This window comes from Eleutherodactylus coqui, chromosome 2 (genome assembly GCF_035609145.1).
Source record: "Eleutherodactylus coqui strain aEleCoq1 chromosome 2, aEleCoq1.hap1, whole genome shotgun sequence".
NCBI lineage: Eukaryota > Metazoa > Chordata > Amphibia > Anura > Eleutherodactylidae > Eleutherodactylus > Eleutherodactylus coqui.
In genome coordinates, this window is record NC_089838.1 from 260,779,918 (window position 1) to 260,794,927 (window position 15,010).

A 15,010-nucleotide genomic window follows, 5' to 3' on the forward strand; every position below is an offset into this window, starting at 1 on the left:
AGTGTATGAAGCAGGCAGTACATGGCTGTGTGTACAGGGTACGGATGGCTGTGTGACCGGGGATGGCAGAGCCGCACATCCCCATTATACGCTCCTGAGGAGGTTTCCCATACAATGAAGTTCAAGCTACACCAAGTTCCTCCAGCCGCTCAGCCTGACCCCTCCCCATCACGTGACTGATCACATGATCATGACATCAACACAGGTCCTTTAGTTCCCTAGGATTAGCATCTAGTGTTGAGGCCTGTAGCCGTAATCTCCAGTGCTGGGGCTGTAGATCGTGTGACACGGGAGCCGCCGCAGTGCCGTCTGCAGATACCGGACCGTTCCCATCACACCGCTGCAGTGCTGGTGAGTGGCGGCTTACAGACCCTTTGTGCCCTCCATATACACCAGCTGCCCCTGCAGTACAGCACCGTGTGCTACTATAGGGGACAACATTGTGTACTAGTCCCCAGGTCTCCCCAGTGACCCTCAAATTACCCCCCAGACCCCTTGGTGACCTCCACCTCTTCCCCCGATCAACTCCACCTACATCCCAGAACCCCCCAAGTGACCTCCTTCTCTACCCTTCCCCTCAGAACCCCCTGTGACCTCCCCCCCCAGTGACCTCCTTCTTCTCCCCCAATCCTCCCCTCCAGTGAGCTCCTCCCCCCCTCCAGTGAGCTCCTCCCCCCCTCCAGTGAGCTCCTTCTCCCTCAGTACCTCCCCCTCCAGTGAGCTCCTCCCCCCCAGTGACCTCCTCCCCCCCCTCCAGTGAGCTCCTCCACCAGTACCTCCCCCTCCAGTGAGCTCCTCCCCCCCCAGTGAGCTCCTCCTCTACCCCAGACGCCCCAGTGACGACCTCCTCTACCCCAAACCCTCCCCAGGGACCCTCCACTCCCCCAGTGACCTCCTCCTCTTCTCCAGACCCCCAATGACTCTTTACCTACACCCCAGAAACCCCCAGTGAGTGACTTCCTCCTTTTCCCCAGACCCTCCCCAGGGACCCTCCACTCACTAGCCCCAGTGACTTCCTCCTCTTTCCCCTGGCACCCCCAGTGACCTCCTCCTCTTACCCAGACCCCCAGTGACCCTAAACCTAAACAGCAGGGACAGCTGATCACTAGGAAATGTTGTCTTCAGCAGTCTAATCCCCCCTGTGTCTTGCTGTCAGGCGGGTTTAGGGCCTCGTTCATATGTGGGGCGGTCACCCAGCTTGGCCAGTAATTTGCCGCGAAGGCCGGTGCAGGTGTTTGATTTTTACTGGCCGCGTTAATGACTGTTAAAAAAAATAATTGCTACCTTAAGCACTTCCGGTTGCGCAGCAACCAGAACCGCCAGTATTTTCACGTAACTCAGGTTCCGTCCACCCCTGTACTCCGAGAGGAGCCTGGACTCAATGGAGTTTGTTAGAACTATTGGGTTTGGATGCAGGGTTGGTCTTAGGGTTTTGTAGGGTTACGGCAGGTTTTGCCTCCGTTGAGTGGGGTTGCTCTTGTCAGGGCGATCGCTCCACAGATAGCTAGGGTGATCGCAGGGCCTGTAATAGGGATAGTGTGCTATCAGAACCTCACCTTCATTTTAGGCTGATTATCCCTGGAAATCCTCTATTTATATGGCACTACGAGCATCAGAGGTTGAAACAAACCATGAGTACTGCAATATAACCCTTGACTCTAAAGCTGTGCTCACACGACCATATCTCGCAGCGTGCGGGCTGTAGGAAATGCGCGTACGGTACACAGCTAGTACGCAATGACCTCGCATACTGGCTCCGTGCCGCCCATCGCCCTGTACGATCTTGGTGTGTATGTACGCGCCAAGATAGAACATGTTGCAAGTCATGTGAGTGGCAACATGGCCGCCCCTGGCAGGTTGGAACAGCGTATTACGCGTGCGGAATATACTATACCGACATGGTCGCGTGATCCCGGCCTAAGACAACTCTCACATTTTTTAAGTGTGTATTTTGGAATTGCCAATGACTTTTAGACATATTTCTAGTAAAGAAGTGTATTTTAAGGGGTATCCTTTTGCAATGACAGGGCACTGGTCGTTGGTCACCGTCGTTATATATCGATATTGGCGGGATATTTGTATGACTAATTACTTGAAAGAGGAGCTGGGATCAGGCGCTGCGCTTCTTCTTACGTCCAAAAGCTGGCCAGCTGGGAAGAACGTGGGTGGACCCCTCTATAGTCAATGGGGTCCCCCTGACACTGTTAAGTTCCATCCATAGAAGGACTTGTTCGGCCATGGGGATTCCCCTTTCCTGTCCCCCCAGTGGAACAGGAAAGTGGAATCCCTGCCACAGATGTGAAACCACCCTAAGAATGTTCTTCTATTGTAGCTGACAAGGACAAGAAATACTATTTTTCATCCAAAGGTATTTATGATTCTCTTAGGCTAGCTATAAGAGACATGGAGGATGAGCAGCAGCCCAGAACCCTCCAGGGTGAGAGGAAAAGAATATAAAGCCCACAGTATCCTTCTCCCTTAGGGCTCTCTCTCACGGGCGACAGTAATACCGCCGTGTTTTCTCGCGGCGATATCGTGATTTTGTGTTGCTATAAATTTACACAACTATGTAGCTCGTTTTTGCCAGGATTTTCAGGGAGGGGGCTTGAAATATAAGCCCTATTCTGAAAATAAGCCTGCATTAAAAAAAAGTAAAGAAAAACACAATACATCATCTTACAGGCGCTGTCCGCTCCACCACCCTTCTCCTCGCAGGTCCCTGGCACTTGCTTGAAGTGTTCAGTCAGCTCTTCCTGGATTGGAGGTTCAAAAGCCCCGCCTCCAGGAAGCGCTGGCTCTGATTGGTTCTCAAGCACCGCGGTTCAGACAATCACTGCAGGCTCAATAAGCCAATTGCAGCCATTCAATGTGATGGCTGTGATTTGGTTCATCGAGCACTACAGTGATTGGCTGAGCCATGGCGCTTGAGAACCAATTAGAGGCAGCGCTTCCTGGAGGCGGGGCTTTTGAACCTCCAATCCAGGAAGTGCTGACTAAAGACTTCAAACAAGTGCCGGGGACCTGCGGGGAGAAGTGTGGCGGAGCGGACAGCGCCTGTTAGGTGATGTATTGTTGAAAGCAGGGGCTTCACATACATGTGATTCGTTGTGCTGTCACATCGCAAGAAAATCGAACGATTTTTGACGCCTGTGTGAAAGCAGCCCTAATCCGAGAGACAATGCGGCAGGTGCAAATGTGCTGTTCCAGAAATGGGACTTGGACTGGATTTGTCTTGTTCACTTGGTCTTGAAGGAAGATTCAGGAGGATTAAGGTACAGCAATTTTGATCCTCCATCCTTGAGCTACAAGAATGATTTCAGTGAGAGCCATGCCTGCAGTTACAAGCGCCGGCCACTACACAGAGGTTGGTTCAGAGGGTTCTGCTCCGACCTCTGTTATTGCGGCACCCACTGCCGCATCCGGAGCGACAGACCCCAGCCGATCAACTATTGATGACCTATCCCATTGCTTTTGTACATGTGTGACAAGCGTATGCGGGATAGCACTATGGCAGCGGTTGTATATTTATAATGGTGCTGACCAGAGATAAGCGAGCATACTCGCTAAGGCAAATTACTCGAGCGAGTATTGCCATTTTCGAGTACATGCCCGCTTGCCTCAAAAGATTCAGGGGCCGGCGGGGGAGAGCGGGGAGGAACGGAGGGGAGATCTCCCCCCCCCCCCGCTCACTCCTGCAACTCACCGCTCATCCCCGCCGGCCCCTGAATCTTTTGAGACGAGCGGGCATGTACTCGAAAATGGCAATACTCGCTCGAGTAATTTGCCTTAGCGAGTACGCTTGCTCATCTCTAGTACTGACAGGTTCCATTTAATAAATGTGGGCCATATGGCCAAAAACCAGAGTAAAACATGCATGGTTATTGCACCTGAGGCTACACCCCAATTGATTACTTGTCCATTATTATTCATGGAACGTGCTCGTTAGGATTTTGTGTGAACAGCTGATTCTATTAATCACATTGTTAACTTTCATACTGTTCTCTGGTTATATTTGCAGTTGGACTGTGGGCTAAGGTTTTCCTGAATATTCGAGACTTACTTTTTTTTTACATGCTTGACGATGGACCAGGACAAAAGTTTCATGGCTGAGAGTATATTAAATATCACCCTGGAAATCATCTACCTGCTGACTGGAGAGGTGAGGGAATTGGGGCATTGTCATAAGACATCAGTCTTTTCTTATATAAAGACATAAGCTGAGAGGTGAGGGACATTGGAAATAACGCTACATGGCTTCTTGCATGTCATACAATAGGGATATGAGCGGAGAGGTGAGGGGTGGTCGCTCGCAGCTAGCCTTGGCCAGATCAGTTGTGATAAGTGATTATTCTGTTCATATTCTTTCTATATCTCTAGGATTACACAGTAGTAAGAAAGGCATCTGGCGAGCCTCGCTGTACATCCGGAAGACGGAGCAGGCCCCGGAGCCCTATTAAGATACAACCGCCTCGATCGCTGACTCTAGAAGGAGACCCTGAGCAGAAGATACTAGATCTCACTAGGAAGATCATTGGCTTGATTACTGGAAAGGTAAGCATGGTTCACAATGCAGAAACATTATACCGCAGCACCGACAGGTGTCTGGATGTTGACTTGATCGTTGTACATGTTAGGTTCCTGCTGGACAGTATTTAGAAGAACCCAAAGACCTGTACAGGGATGAAGAGGAGAATCATGAGCCTCTCTCACCTCTAGGTAAGGAGAGACTTCATTTAATGGAAGGGCCATTGTAGTTTTGAAGGTCAACTAGAGACACCCATCATCTGAGCATGGCCCCTAGCGGCGTGAGCATGGCCCCTAGCGGCGTGAGCATGGCCCCTAGCGGCGTGAGCATGGCCCCTAGCGGCGTGAGCATGGCCCCTAGCGGCGTGAGCATGGCCCCTAGCGGTGTGAGCATGGCCCCTAGCGGTGTATTCAGTCTCGTTGTGCATTCCCTACAGATGGATTCGGTGATAGAAGAAAACAACAAAGATCTTCCAGTCTTCTGTCTTCAGATTATACAGAGGAAGAGCAAAGCGATCCACAAGATACGGTACGTAGAACTGAAAACTTCACCAAATGATGTCATGTTGACCTGAATTTCCACTGTATGACTTGCAGAGAAGATGATGGTTTTGCCTCGTATTTTGCTACATGATGTCCCATCCAATACTTTATTCCTTCTGGCTTACTAGGGGGCAGATTCATTGCAGATCAAAGTTGAAGTCGTAGAGATGGAAGACGACAATTTGTACTCCCACAGCGATGTGCAGTGCAAAGATGAGGAAAAACATGTAGCGATTACTAAATGTGAGTAAGAAGTCTTATAGATTGCTTTTATTTCCCAAATAACTTCAGTACTTCACCAGATCAGAGTGCGCAGTCTGTAAAACCAGGACCATCGTCACATTCATTTACATTGGGCTCCATGTTTGACCATGAAAGGTGACATCTAATTTATTATGTATATGTTTTTGCATAAAGTAGTCTGCTACAGACTTTGCAGAGTATTGATCGGTATAGATGTATCGCGTCAGAGTACATTTTCATAAATTTATTTATTTTTTCGGTTTAAACGCCTTAAAGGGGTTATACTGGTCATAAATATCAATGGACTAGATTTCCTGTAGACTATCAATATTTACTTAGTAAGAAGAAAATAATTAAAGAAAAAAAGTTCTTCAGCGCTCAGAATGCCATTCCACTCATGCAATAGTCTGTAGATGACGCTAGATTTGTGAGAGGTGGGAGCCCAAAAGGTCCTAATTAGAGATGAGCGAGCGTACTCGGAAAAGCACTACTCGCTCAAGTAATTTGCTTTATCCGAGTATCACTGTGCTCGGGTCTGAAGATTCGGGTGCCGGCACGGAGCGGGGAGGAACGGAGGGGAGATCTCTCTGTCCCTCTCTCCCGCCCGCTCTCCCCTGCTCCCCGCTGCGACTCACCTGTCAGCCGCAGCGGCACCCGAATCTTCAGACCCGAGCACAGCGATACTCGGATAAAGCACATTACTCGAGCGAGTAGTGCTTTTCCAAGTACGCTCGCTCATCTCTAGTCCTAATCTTATAGGTGGTCCCGGTGAATTGGTGCTCTGGACAGATAGTGACAAGAAGTGTGGAATAAACCCAATTTAATAACCTTTAAAATACAAACCAGAAATAGGTGGGTACAGTGCAAAGCATTTCGGAGTAGGACTCCTTTATCAAGCACAAATCTGATCTAGTTGTATTGTTTATATATATATATATATATATATATATATATATATATATATATATATATATATATATATATATATATATATATATATATATATATATATACACAATCATCACAAAATAATATAGACGTGGATGGAAATAACAGGATAAACTTGAATTCAAAATACATTAGAATAGAGGCAGTAAAACTTAATCGTGCCGAGTTGTCCCCGTGAAAGGGGAGAGCATTACCTTACTGATGACCTCCCTGTGTGTGGAGGATTGTGTTACTGCTAATGAGCGGGAGGGTGCTGATCTGATATGGGCTCTAGAAGTCCCGTGGTAACCCCGGTAGACCAGAAGTCACATTTGCGTTCCAATAACAATGGTCGTGTGTTCCGAAGGCAGGAAGTGTCATAGGATTGACCTTAAACCTTATGTGGAAGTATTATATGCGTTCCACTCTTGACACCACTCAATCTCCAATTCCATACCAACCATCGGCAGAGGCACTGTGTTGACCACAAATATTTAGTGTGGGTTAAATTCCCAGAACTCCTGCCATCTTGTAAACAGAAAGGTTTGTGGGAGCATCACAACCCCTTCATTGTTTACACAGATACAGTAGATATGGTTGTGCCTGGTACGTCAACTCGGTTCCACTCAACTGAATAGGACCGAGCTGCGGTACCATGGAGGATATATTTTCTTAAATTCCACTGAAGATGATGAATGCGATCGTCCTTTTTAAGAACCACTCTGTTTTCTATCCCCAGCCAATGCCCGCATCAGGAATTCTTCTTCTTCAGATTGGGAATCAAAAGATAATAATTCAGATAACTTCCCAGAAGAAAACTGTAGTTTCCAAAACCGACATCCAGGACTTCAGGATGTCCATATAAGTAATGAGCTTTCAAATGATGAAGAAAGCACTCCTGATAAATCTACTTTTTCTCCATACGGTGTAGTTCACACTGGAGAGATTTACACGTGTTCGGAGTGCGGTAAATGCTTCAGACAACTTGACGAGCTGTTGGTACACGAAAGAGCTCACGTGGAGGGGAAGACCTACCCATGCTATATCTGCGGGAAGTCTTTCAAAAAGAAATCCAACCTTATTCAGCACGAGAGAATTCACACCGGGGAGAAGCCCTTCCTCTGCTCTGATTGCGGTAAAAATTTTACGCGGAAAGCTGATCTTATTAAGCATCAAAGAATCCACACCGGAGAGAAGCCGTTTCCTTGTATTGAATGTGGCAAGTGTTTTACCCAGATATCTGCTCTCATAAGACATCGGAGATTTCACTCAGGTGAGAAACCCTTTTCATGTCCTGATTGTGGGAAATGCTTTACAGATAAACCGGCTCTTATTAGACACCAGAAAACTCATAGGGTCTGAGTGGGAATTGCCGCTTGAACGATTGGACTTCTCTGACTTGACAGTCTTACATGGACTTGAAAAAAAAAGTTTTTTAAACCGGCGAAGTATTTTAATACCACTCGAAATAATAGTAATATTGTGCATCAAGCCCAACTTGTAGAGTGCTTGGGCGTACAGCAGGACACTAGAACGCTGATGTATGCTGTAATCCCAACTGATCTTGGGAAATAGACAGGGTAGTAAAGAAATATCTGACCCCCTGCCAATACTTGGTTGGGGTGTACTCAGAGGTCTCCATGACTGGAGTTGTCCAAGATATTGCTTGAACTACTGTACCATTGAAATCAATGGAATCTTGGTTATAATCTTTGTTATGGTGATATTTTCTGTTGTGAGTATTCGGTTCAATGATGTGTCCCAACGTTTCCATGCTCTTAAAGGGGTTGTCCCGCGCCGAAACGGGTTTTTGTTTTTTTTTAACCCCCCCCCCCCCGTTCGGCGTGAGACAACCCCGATGCAGGGGTTAAAAAAACAACCCGCACAGCGCTTACCTGAATCCCGGCGGTCCGGCGTCTTCATACTCACCTGCTGAAGATGGCCGCCGGGATCCTCTGTCTCCGTGGACCGCAGGGCTTCTGTGCGGTCCATTGCCGATTCCAGCCTCCTGATTGGCTGGAATCGGCACGTGACGGGGCGGAGCTACACGGAGCCGGCATTCTGCACGAGCGGCCCCATAGAAGACTGCAGAAGACCCGGACTGCGCAAGCGCGGCTAATTTGGCCATCGGAGGGCGAAAATTAGTCGGCTCCATGGGAACGAGGACGCTAGCAACGGAGCAGGTAAGTATAAAACTTTTTATAACTTCTGTATGGCTCATAATTAATGCACAATGTACACTACAAAGTGCATTATTATGGCCATACAGAAGTGTATAGACCCACTTGCTGCCGCGGGACAACCCCTTTAAGTCATGTTTTAGGAAATTTTAAAGTTGGGTACATCTAAGGAGTTTATCTTTAAAACTATGATGTGAAGCTTGTAGACTTTCTCACAAACTGTTCTGACCTGATTCAGGATGGTTCAGTAGTTTGGTAAGGGGTTGTCAAACACGTAGAGGAAGTGGCCTTCTATGACTGTCTTATAAAGTCATCTTTATCAGTCAAGTCATGGGAAATAATTGCATCTATGACTCACTTTAGCCCGAGGCGTTCCATAGTTATAGTCTGATCTACTGTAGATGGTTGGATGTGAATCTTCCAGTCTCTGGACTCCATCGGACATCCTACTAGGTTGCACTTGGGGGATACAGCGGTTATTGGAGGTTTTTGACCATTTCCTATTATTTCCTCCAACAAAAGTTAGTGCCAAGGTTCAACAGTTACCCTCCCACATCCACGCTGCATGTCAAGTCATTTGGCCACCGTTCACTTTAAAGGGGTTGTCCCGCGCCGAAACGTTTTTTTTTTTTTCAACCCCCCCCCCCCCCCCCGTTCGGCGTGTGACAACCCCGATGCAGGGGTTAAAAAAGAACACTGCACAGCGCTTACCTGAATCCCCGCGCTCCGGTGACTTCTTACTTACCTGCTGAAGATGGCCGCCGGGACCTTCACCCTCGGTGGACCGCAGGGCTTCTGTGCGGTCCATTGCCGATTCTAGCCTCCTGATTGGCTGGAATCGGCACGTGACGGGGCGGAGCTACACGGAGCCGGCATCCTGCACGAGCGGCCCCATTGAGAAAAGAATAATAATAATAATAATAATAATCTTTATTTGTATAGCGCCAACTTATTCCGCAGCGCTTTAAGAAGACCCGGACTGCGCAAGCGCGTCTAATTTGGCCATTAGACACCGAAAATTAGGCGGGCTCCATGGAAACGAGGACGCCAGCAACGGAACAGGTAAGTGAAAAACTTCTTATAACTTCTGTATGGCTCATAATTAATGCACAATGTACATTACAAAGTGCATTAATATGGCCATACAGAAGTGTATAACCCCACTTGCTGCCGCGGGACAACCCCTTTAAGGAAGGAAGTCAGAACTTATTGGCCAGTGCTTACTAACAGAAGGGTTGGCTAAAACCAGAAATGTGTTAGCAACAAGGTACTAGAACCTCCCTACAAGTGTTCTATAAATTCTCCTTTTGCTCTGATATTGCACTCACTCACTTATATCAACATTACAATCGCACAGAGAACGTTTCATTTGATCCCGACAACTTCTAGGAGAGAAATTTTTCTCTTTCTTTTTTTTTTTGACAATGAGTGTATAATAAATTATTATTGTACAACCTGGAGCAGTCTCGCTATAGAGCCTAGATACTCCTTAGAAGACAAAATGGAAGATCAGAGATTTACTTAAATTGCAATTTTTAAATATGCTAATTGATAATAATGAAACAGGGTTTTTGGGACTTTCAAAGTTCCCTTCAGGTCTATTGGCATGCATACATTAAAATGGTTGTACGAGAATCACAAGTTATACCCCATCTTCAGGATAGGCGATAACTTGCTGATCGGTGGGTCCTGTGTCCCTTTCCTTTTCACTACAGGTTTACTGCAACCCCCACAATGAGAAGGAGGTTGAGTGGAGTGATGATTGCACAAGCTCGCTGACACCCTATTCACTTTCAATGGATTACAGAAATGGCAGAGGTAATACTCAAGTATTTCTGTCAGCCCCATTGAAATGACTGAAGTACCAGCCGCGCATGATCGTTCAACGCTTCATTCATTTTGACATCATGTGGGGGTAGAAGCCATCCTGCAGTGACAGGCCAAGTGGGACACAGGAGATTCCCCGCCAATCAACAAGGTAAACCCTTATCCTATGGAGAGGGGATAACTTGTGATCCTGGTACAACCCCGTTAATGAACAATTTAGAAAACTAATGGATGAACAGGACAACAAGCGGAGAATGAGAAATTCCCCATAGCCCCAATTTTGGAAGACTTTAAAGAATTAAGGAAGTTAGTGTTCTTTCTGTGAGTCACTATTGGAGTATTACATAGTTTTTACGTGGGGGTACTTATATATGTCTCTTTGTTTTTTATGTTTTCCCTGTTTCTTCTGTATGTGGAATTTGTATTTTAAAATGTAACTGTGCTTTAAAAAAAACCAAAACACAACTTTTGACAAGTCAAAAGTTTTTATCGGTGGGGGTCCAGGTGCTGAGACTCCCACAATCGCTAGAACATAGCCGAAGAAGCACTCCTTTAACCCCTTGAGTGGCAGGTTTCCTACCACCCTGTCAGACCCACCAGGGCAGGTTCTTTAAATGGGCCAATCATTTAATTTCAACTAATTTTGAGGTTGCATTCCAAGAGCCATAACTTTTTGATTTTTTTCCATTGACCAGGCCATATGAGGGCTTGTTTTTTTGCGGGACAAGTTGTACTTTTTAAGTGCATCATTTTTGGGTATATATAATGTATTGTGTAACTTTTGTAAAAAAATTTGTAGAGAGATTGGGGGGGGAAAAAGAAATTCTGCCATTTGTTTTTTGGATTCCATGTTTACGGCATTTTGCTATTTTTGTACATTTAAAACATTTTTTTTTTCTTAAAGGTTTGCTTTTGTGTCGCCACATTCTAAGAGCCGTATTAATGTTATTTCCCATTGCCAGAGCTCTAGAAGCCCTTGTTTTTTTGCGGGATGAACTCCAGTCTTCATTTATCAGGAACATGTAAAATTTCGATGGCTTTTTATTCCATTTTTCTAGTGGCAAGATTAACAAAATCTGTAATTCTGGCATGTTTTTTATTTTTATTTTTCACTGCATTCTCTGAGCTGTATAAATAATATACTAAAGTAATTCTACAGGCCAGTACGATTATGCCAATAGCAAATTGTAAAAGTTTTTTTTAATTTTTTTCTTTTTCACACTTAAAAAAAAAAAAAAAAAAAGTAATGCAAGTTTAAATCACCCTCCTTTTGCCATATCTATAATAAAAAAAATCTAAATTCTAAAAGAAAAATACATATTTGGTATCGCCGCGTCCGTAAATGTCCGATCTATCACAGTAGTGCATTATTTACCCCGCACGGTGAATGTACTCCGAAAAAGGAGTAGGATGGGAAGGCCATCCATAGTTTTCAACTGGACAACTCTTTAAAGTACAGTTACACATTAACATTCAGAACGTATAGGTCCTATGTTCATCCACCTCATTACTTGAGATATTTGTTTTAGTACATATGACCTGTACAGCTGTCCAGGTAGTTGGATGCCCGTGAAGGACTTATTCCAGGCACGACAATTCAGTAGAAGAATTTCTTGACCCTGGAGTTTAATTCTTCTCCCGGATTACTTCAGCTAACTAAAATTCAAACTTTCTAAACCTTTATGATTGACATACACTGGTGAGGATGTTAACGTGCACTTATTTATAATGGAACGTTTTTCCGAACTTCTAAAAAGTCGCAATAATTTTATAGAAAAATGTTTCTAATTTTGTAATTTCAATGACCACTGAATTTTTTTTTTTTTAGACTTTGTATATGTGGTTTTTTTTTTTCGTTTTTTTAAAATTCTTTTCATTTATTAAAGTCTTGGTATGTCTACTAATAACACTGGTTTCATTCTTTCCTATATAATCACGTTTCGTATTCTATAAATTCCTTTTTGCATGTGAAGGTATTTGAAGATCTCACACAATCATGTGTCTTTGCACCAAATATACTATATTTTTTTTCTTCAAAATTGTAATATTTGACCTGTTTAGTTGATGATTTTTCATAGTTTTTTAAGGATCTACCAAATACTGTCGTGAAAAAATGCAACTGTTTATAACTGGATCAAGACTTTTAACCCGTGAAGATGAACTTCTTCAACTTCTTTACTTCTCAAAGTGTTTCCCTGAAGGAAGTATTTTTTTTAATGTCCTATGAATAGAAAAACCCATTCGAATGGGGTTGAACGGCCTATATAAATATTATTCGAACTTTAAAAAAAAAATCTCCTCTAGTATGACCGTGATTCATCATTGTTTCTGATAACAACCCATATTCACAGACTTTTATATTATTCCCAGCAGATGGACACATCATCGTCAGGAATACTTCGGAAGACCAACCTATTTTATCTCCAGATTGTAAAATAGAAGATAAACCTGTCTCAGAAACATTGCCAGGAGAAAATTCTAGTTTTGCAAATGTACCTCCCGTCCTTCAGTACGCAGATATAAATAGCGATCTCTCTTATCCGAAGGACGGTTCTCCTGATCAATCTGATTTTGCCGTCTGTAGTGCAGCTCCTAAAAGTGACAAAATATTCCCTTGCCTGGAATGTGATAAACTGTTCACTCAATATGCCAAACTTTTGATACATCAGAGAAGCCACACGGGTGAAAAACCGTTTTCATGTTGCTACTGTGGGAAAAGGTTTACTGAAAAATCAAACCTTATTCAACACGAGAGAATCCACTCGGGTGAGAAACGGTTTATGTGTTCAGAATGCGGCAAAGGCTTCACGCGGAAAGCTGATCTAATTAAACACTTGCGAACTCACACGGGGGAGAAGCCTTTTCATTGTCTCGAGTGCGGGAAATGCTTTACCCAGAATTCGGCTCTTTTAAGACATAAGAGATTTCATACGGGTGAAAAGCCCTTTGAATGCTTAGAATGTGGAAAACGCTTTACACATAGACCCGCTCTTAATAAGCATCAGAAAATTCACAACCGGGAAATGAGTGAACCTTAAGCGTACCAAGGAATAAGTATTGTGTATATACTGTTATTAGAAATGGGACATATTGGTTGACCCTGGCCCGTAGCAACCAACCAGCTACTGATTACATTTCCTAAATGGTCTTGTAACATTGAGAGCTGCAATCTGATTTGTTGGCAACTACTCCACTTTTTTTTTACTAGTATAGATAAAAACCTAAACAGGTAGTGGGAGGTAGATTACATTGTAAAGGGCCCACAACCCAACAATTGAGCAAGAAGATTCACTAGGTCGTCGGTTGATTGTGTCTTTTATACAAGCAAGTATGACATTTGCAGCCAACTTAATGATGGCTGCAGTGGGACGAATTTGTCATTAGAGTTGAGCGAACATACTCTGGCGAGTTTGATGCTCGTTCGAGTATTAGCGTACTCGATGGTGCTCGTTACTCGAACGAGCATCAAATCGCGTTCGACCCCAGCCCCAGTTTTTGGCTCCTCCCCGCTGTGACGTGCCTGTTTTGGCCCCTCCCTGCCATGATGCAGTGCGGGTCATTTGAAAATTTTTGGTCTGGAAGGGGAAGGAGAAGGGGGGAGAGGGAGAGAGAGAGAGGGAAACACGAACCAAGAAAAAAAAATAGCTTGGGACCCTGCGTTCCACATACAAAAATGCTCGAGTCTCCCATTGTAGTCAAATGGGTTCGTTACTCTAGTAGAGCTCTCGAATTTTACGAAAAGCTCGACACGAATAACGCGGACTCGAGCATTTGGGTGCTCACTCATCTCTAATTGTCATTAACAATTGATCATCCCCATTCCAACAATCATCTGCATTGTGTGATTGGCAGTAAATGAGCACCAATTAACACGCACTGTTGATTTTCAACCCATAAAAAAGGACCCTTAGGATTCATGAAATTTGTAGCCAAATTTTCATATCGCATTGTTGGTCAAAGTCAACTACTAATCCTTAAGCAGCAAGAGTAGGACCGTTGACTGTAACATCACTCATGGATAACCCAGGCCAGTTGTTTTCTAGATGATCCAATTTTGTGCTTTTATCCAGATGATTTTTAATAAAACAAAAGGCACTTAGCACAAGAGCCCCTATTTCTATTAAATCAAATCATCCACATTTTTTGTTTGGTATGTTACATTCTATTAATCCCGGTTGGCAGACCATCAAAATATGTTCCGGCACCAAAGCCGTTTTAGTAAAAGCTTTAATATTAATAATATCTACTAATAATCTAAAAGTTTTTAAATTTTTTTTTTTCCTAAAGCCTGTACAAATCACTATAATTGATCAGTTCCTCTTCATGGTACAATAGGTAGGTCCACCCAGGGTTCAATCCAGTTGGCCGTATGGATTTTAAATGGATATTTTTTCTAATGGAATTTTTAGGTGCATTTTAATAGTATTGAAATAGGGGTATTTTTATAGTTACATTTTAAAACACGGAGACACTTAGTATGGCTACTACTGGAAGTTTGTAGTTCTTACATCACAACATAAACAGGAATTTAGTATTGACTGAAAAAAAGTTACATGATGTGTTAATGTAGCATACGTAGCGCTATGACGTTTAGAAGTGTGTTTTTTTTTTCTTTGGTATACTTGATGGGAGATAAAAATGTGTCTTCATATAATAAATAAAAATATTGAATAAATATAGTTTTTAATGTCCTGTTGAAAAAAAATATTTCTGAAGAGGATCTCCATTTTTTTTTCTATTCTGCACTGAAGACTCATGCCTACTTC

The 15,010-nt window shown here is 44.0% G+C and overlaps 1 protein-coding gene across 2 annotated transcripts; it reads left to right on the top strand.

Annotated features, from left to right (window-relative positions):
• The first annotated feature begins 215 nt into the window (after positions 1-215).
• Positions 216-15,010, top strand: LOC136612483 (gastrula zinc finger protein XlCGF26.1-like). Of its 2 annotated transcripts, none has more exons than XM_066592875.1 (8): positions 216-351; positions 4,019-4,159; positions 4,378-4,551; positions 4,635-4,716; positions 4,962-5,053; positions 5,196-5,310; positions 6,977-7,510; positions 12,615-15,010. In XM_066592875.1, exons 2-8 carry the CDS (start codon positions 4,082-4,084, stop codon positions 13,280-13,282), a joined length of 1,743 nt encoding a protein of 580 aa, XP_066448972.1. In that variant the 5' UTR covers positions 216-351; positions 4,019-4,081; the 3' UTR covers positions 13,283-15,010. The 2 variants fall into 2 exon arrangements, with proteins under 2 accessions (XP_066448972.1, XP_066448973.1); XM_066592876.1 differs by having other exon boundaries at positions 12,618-15,010.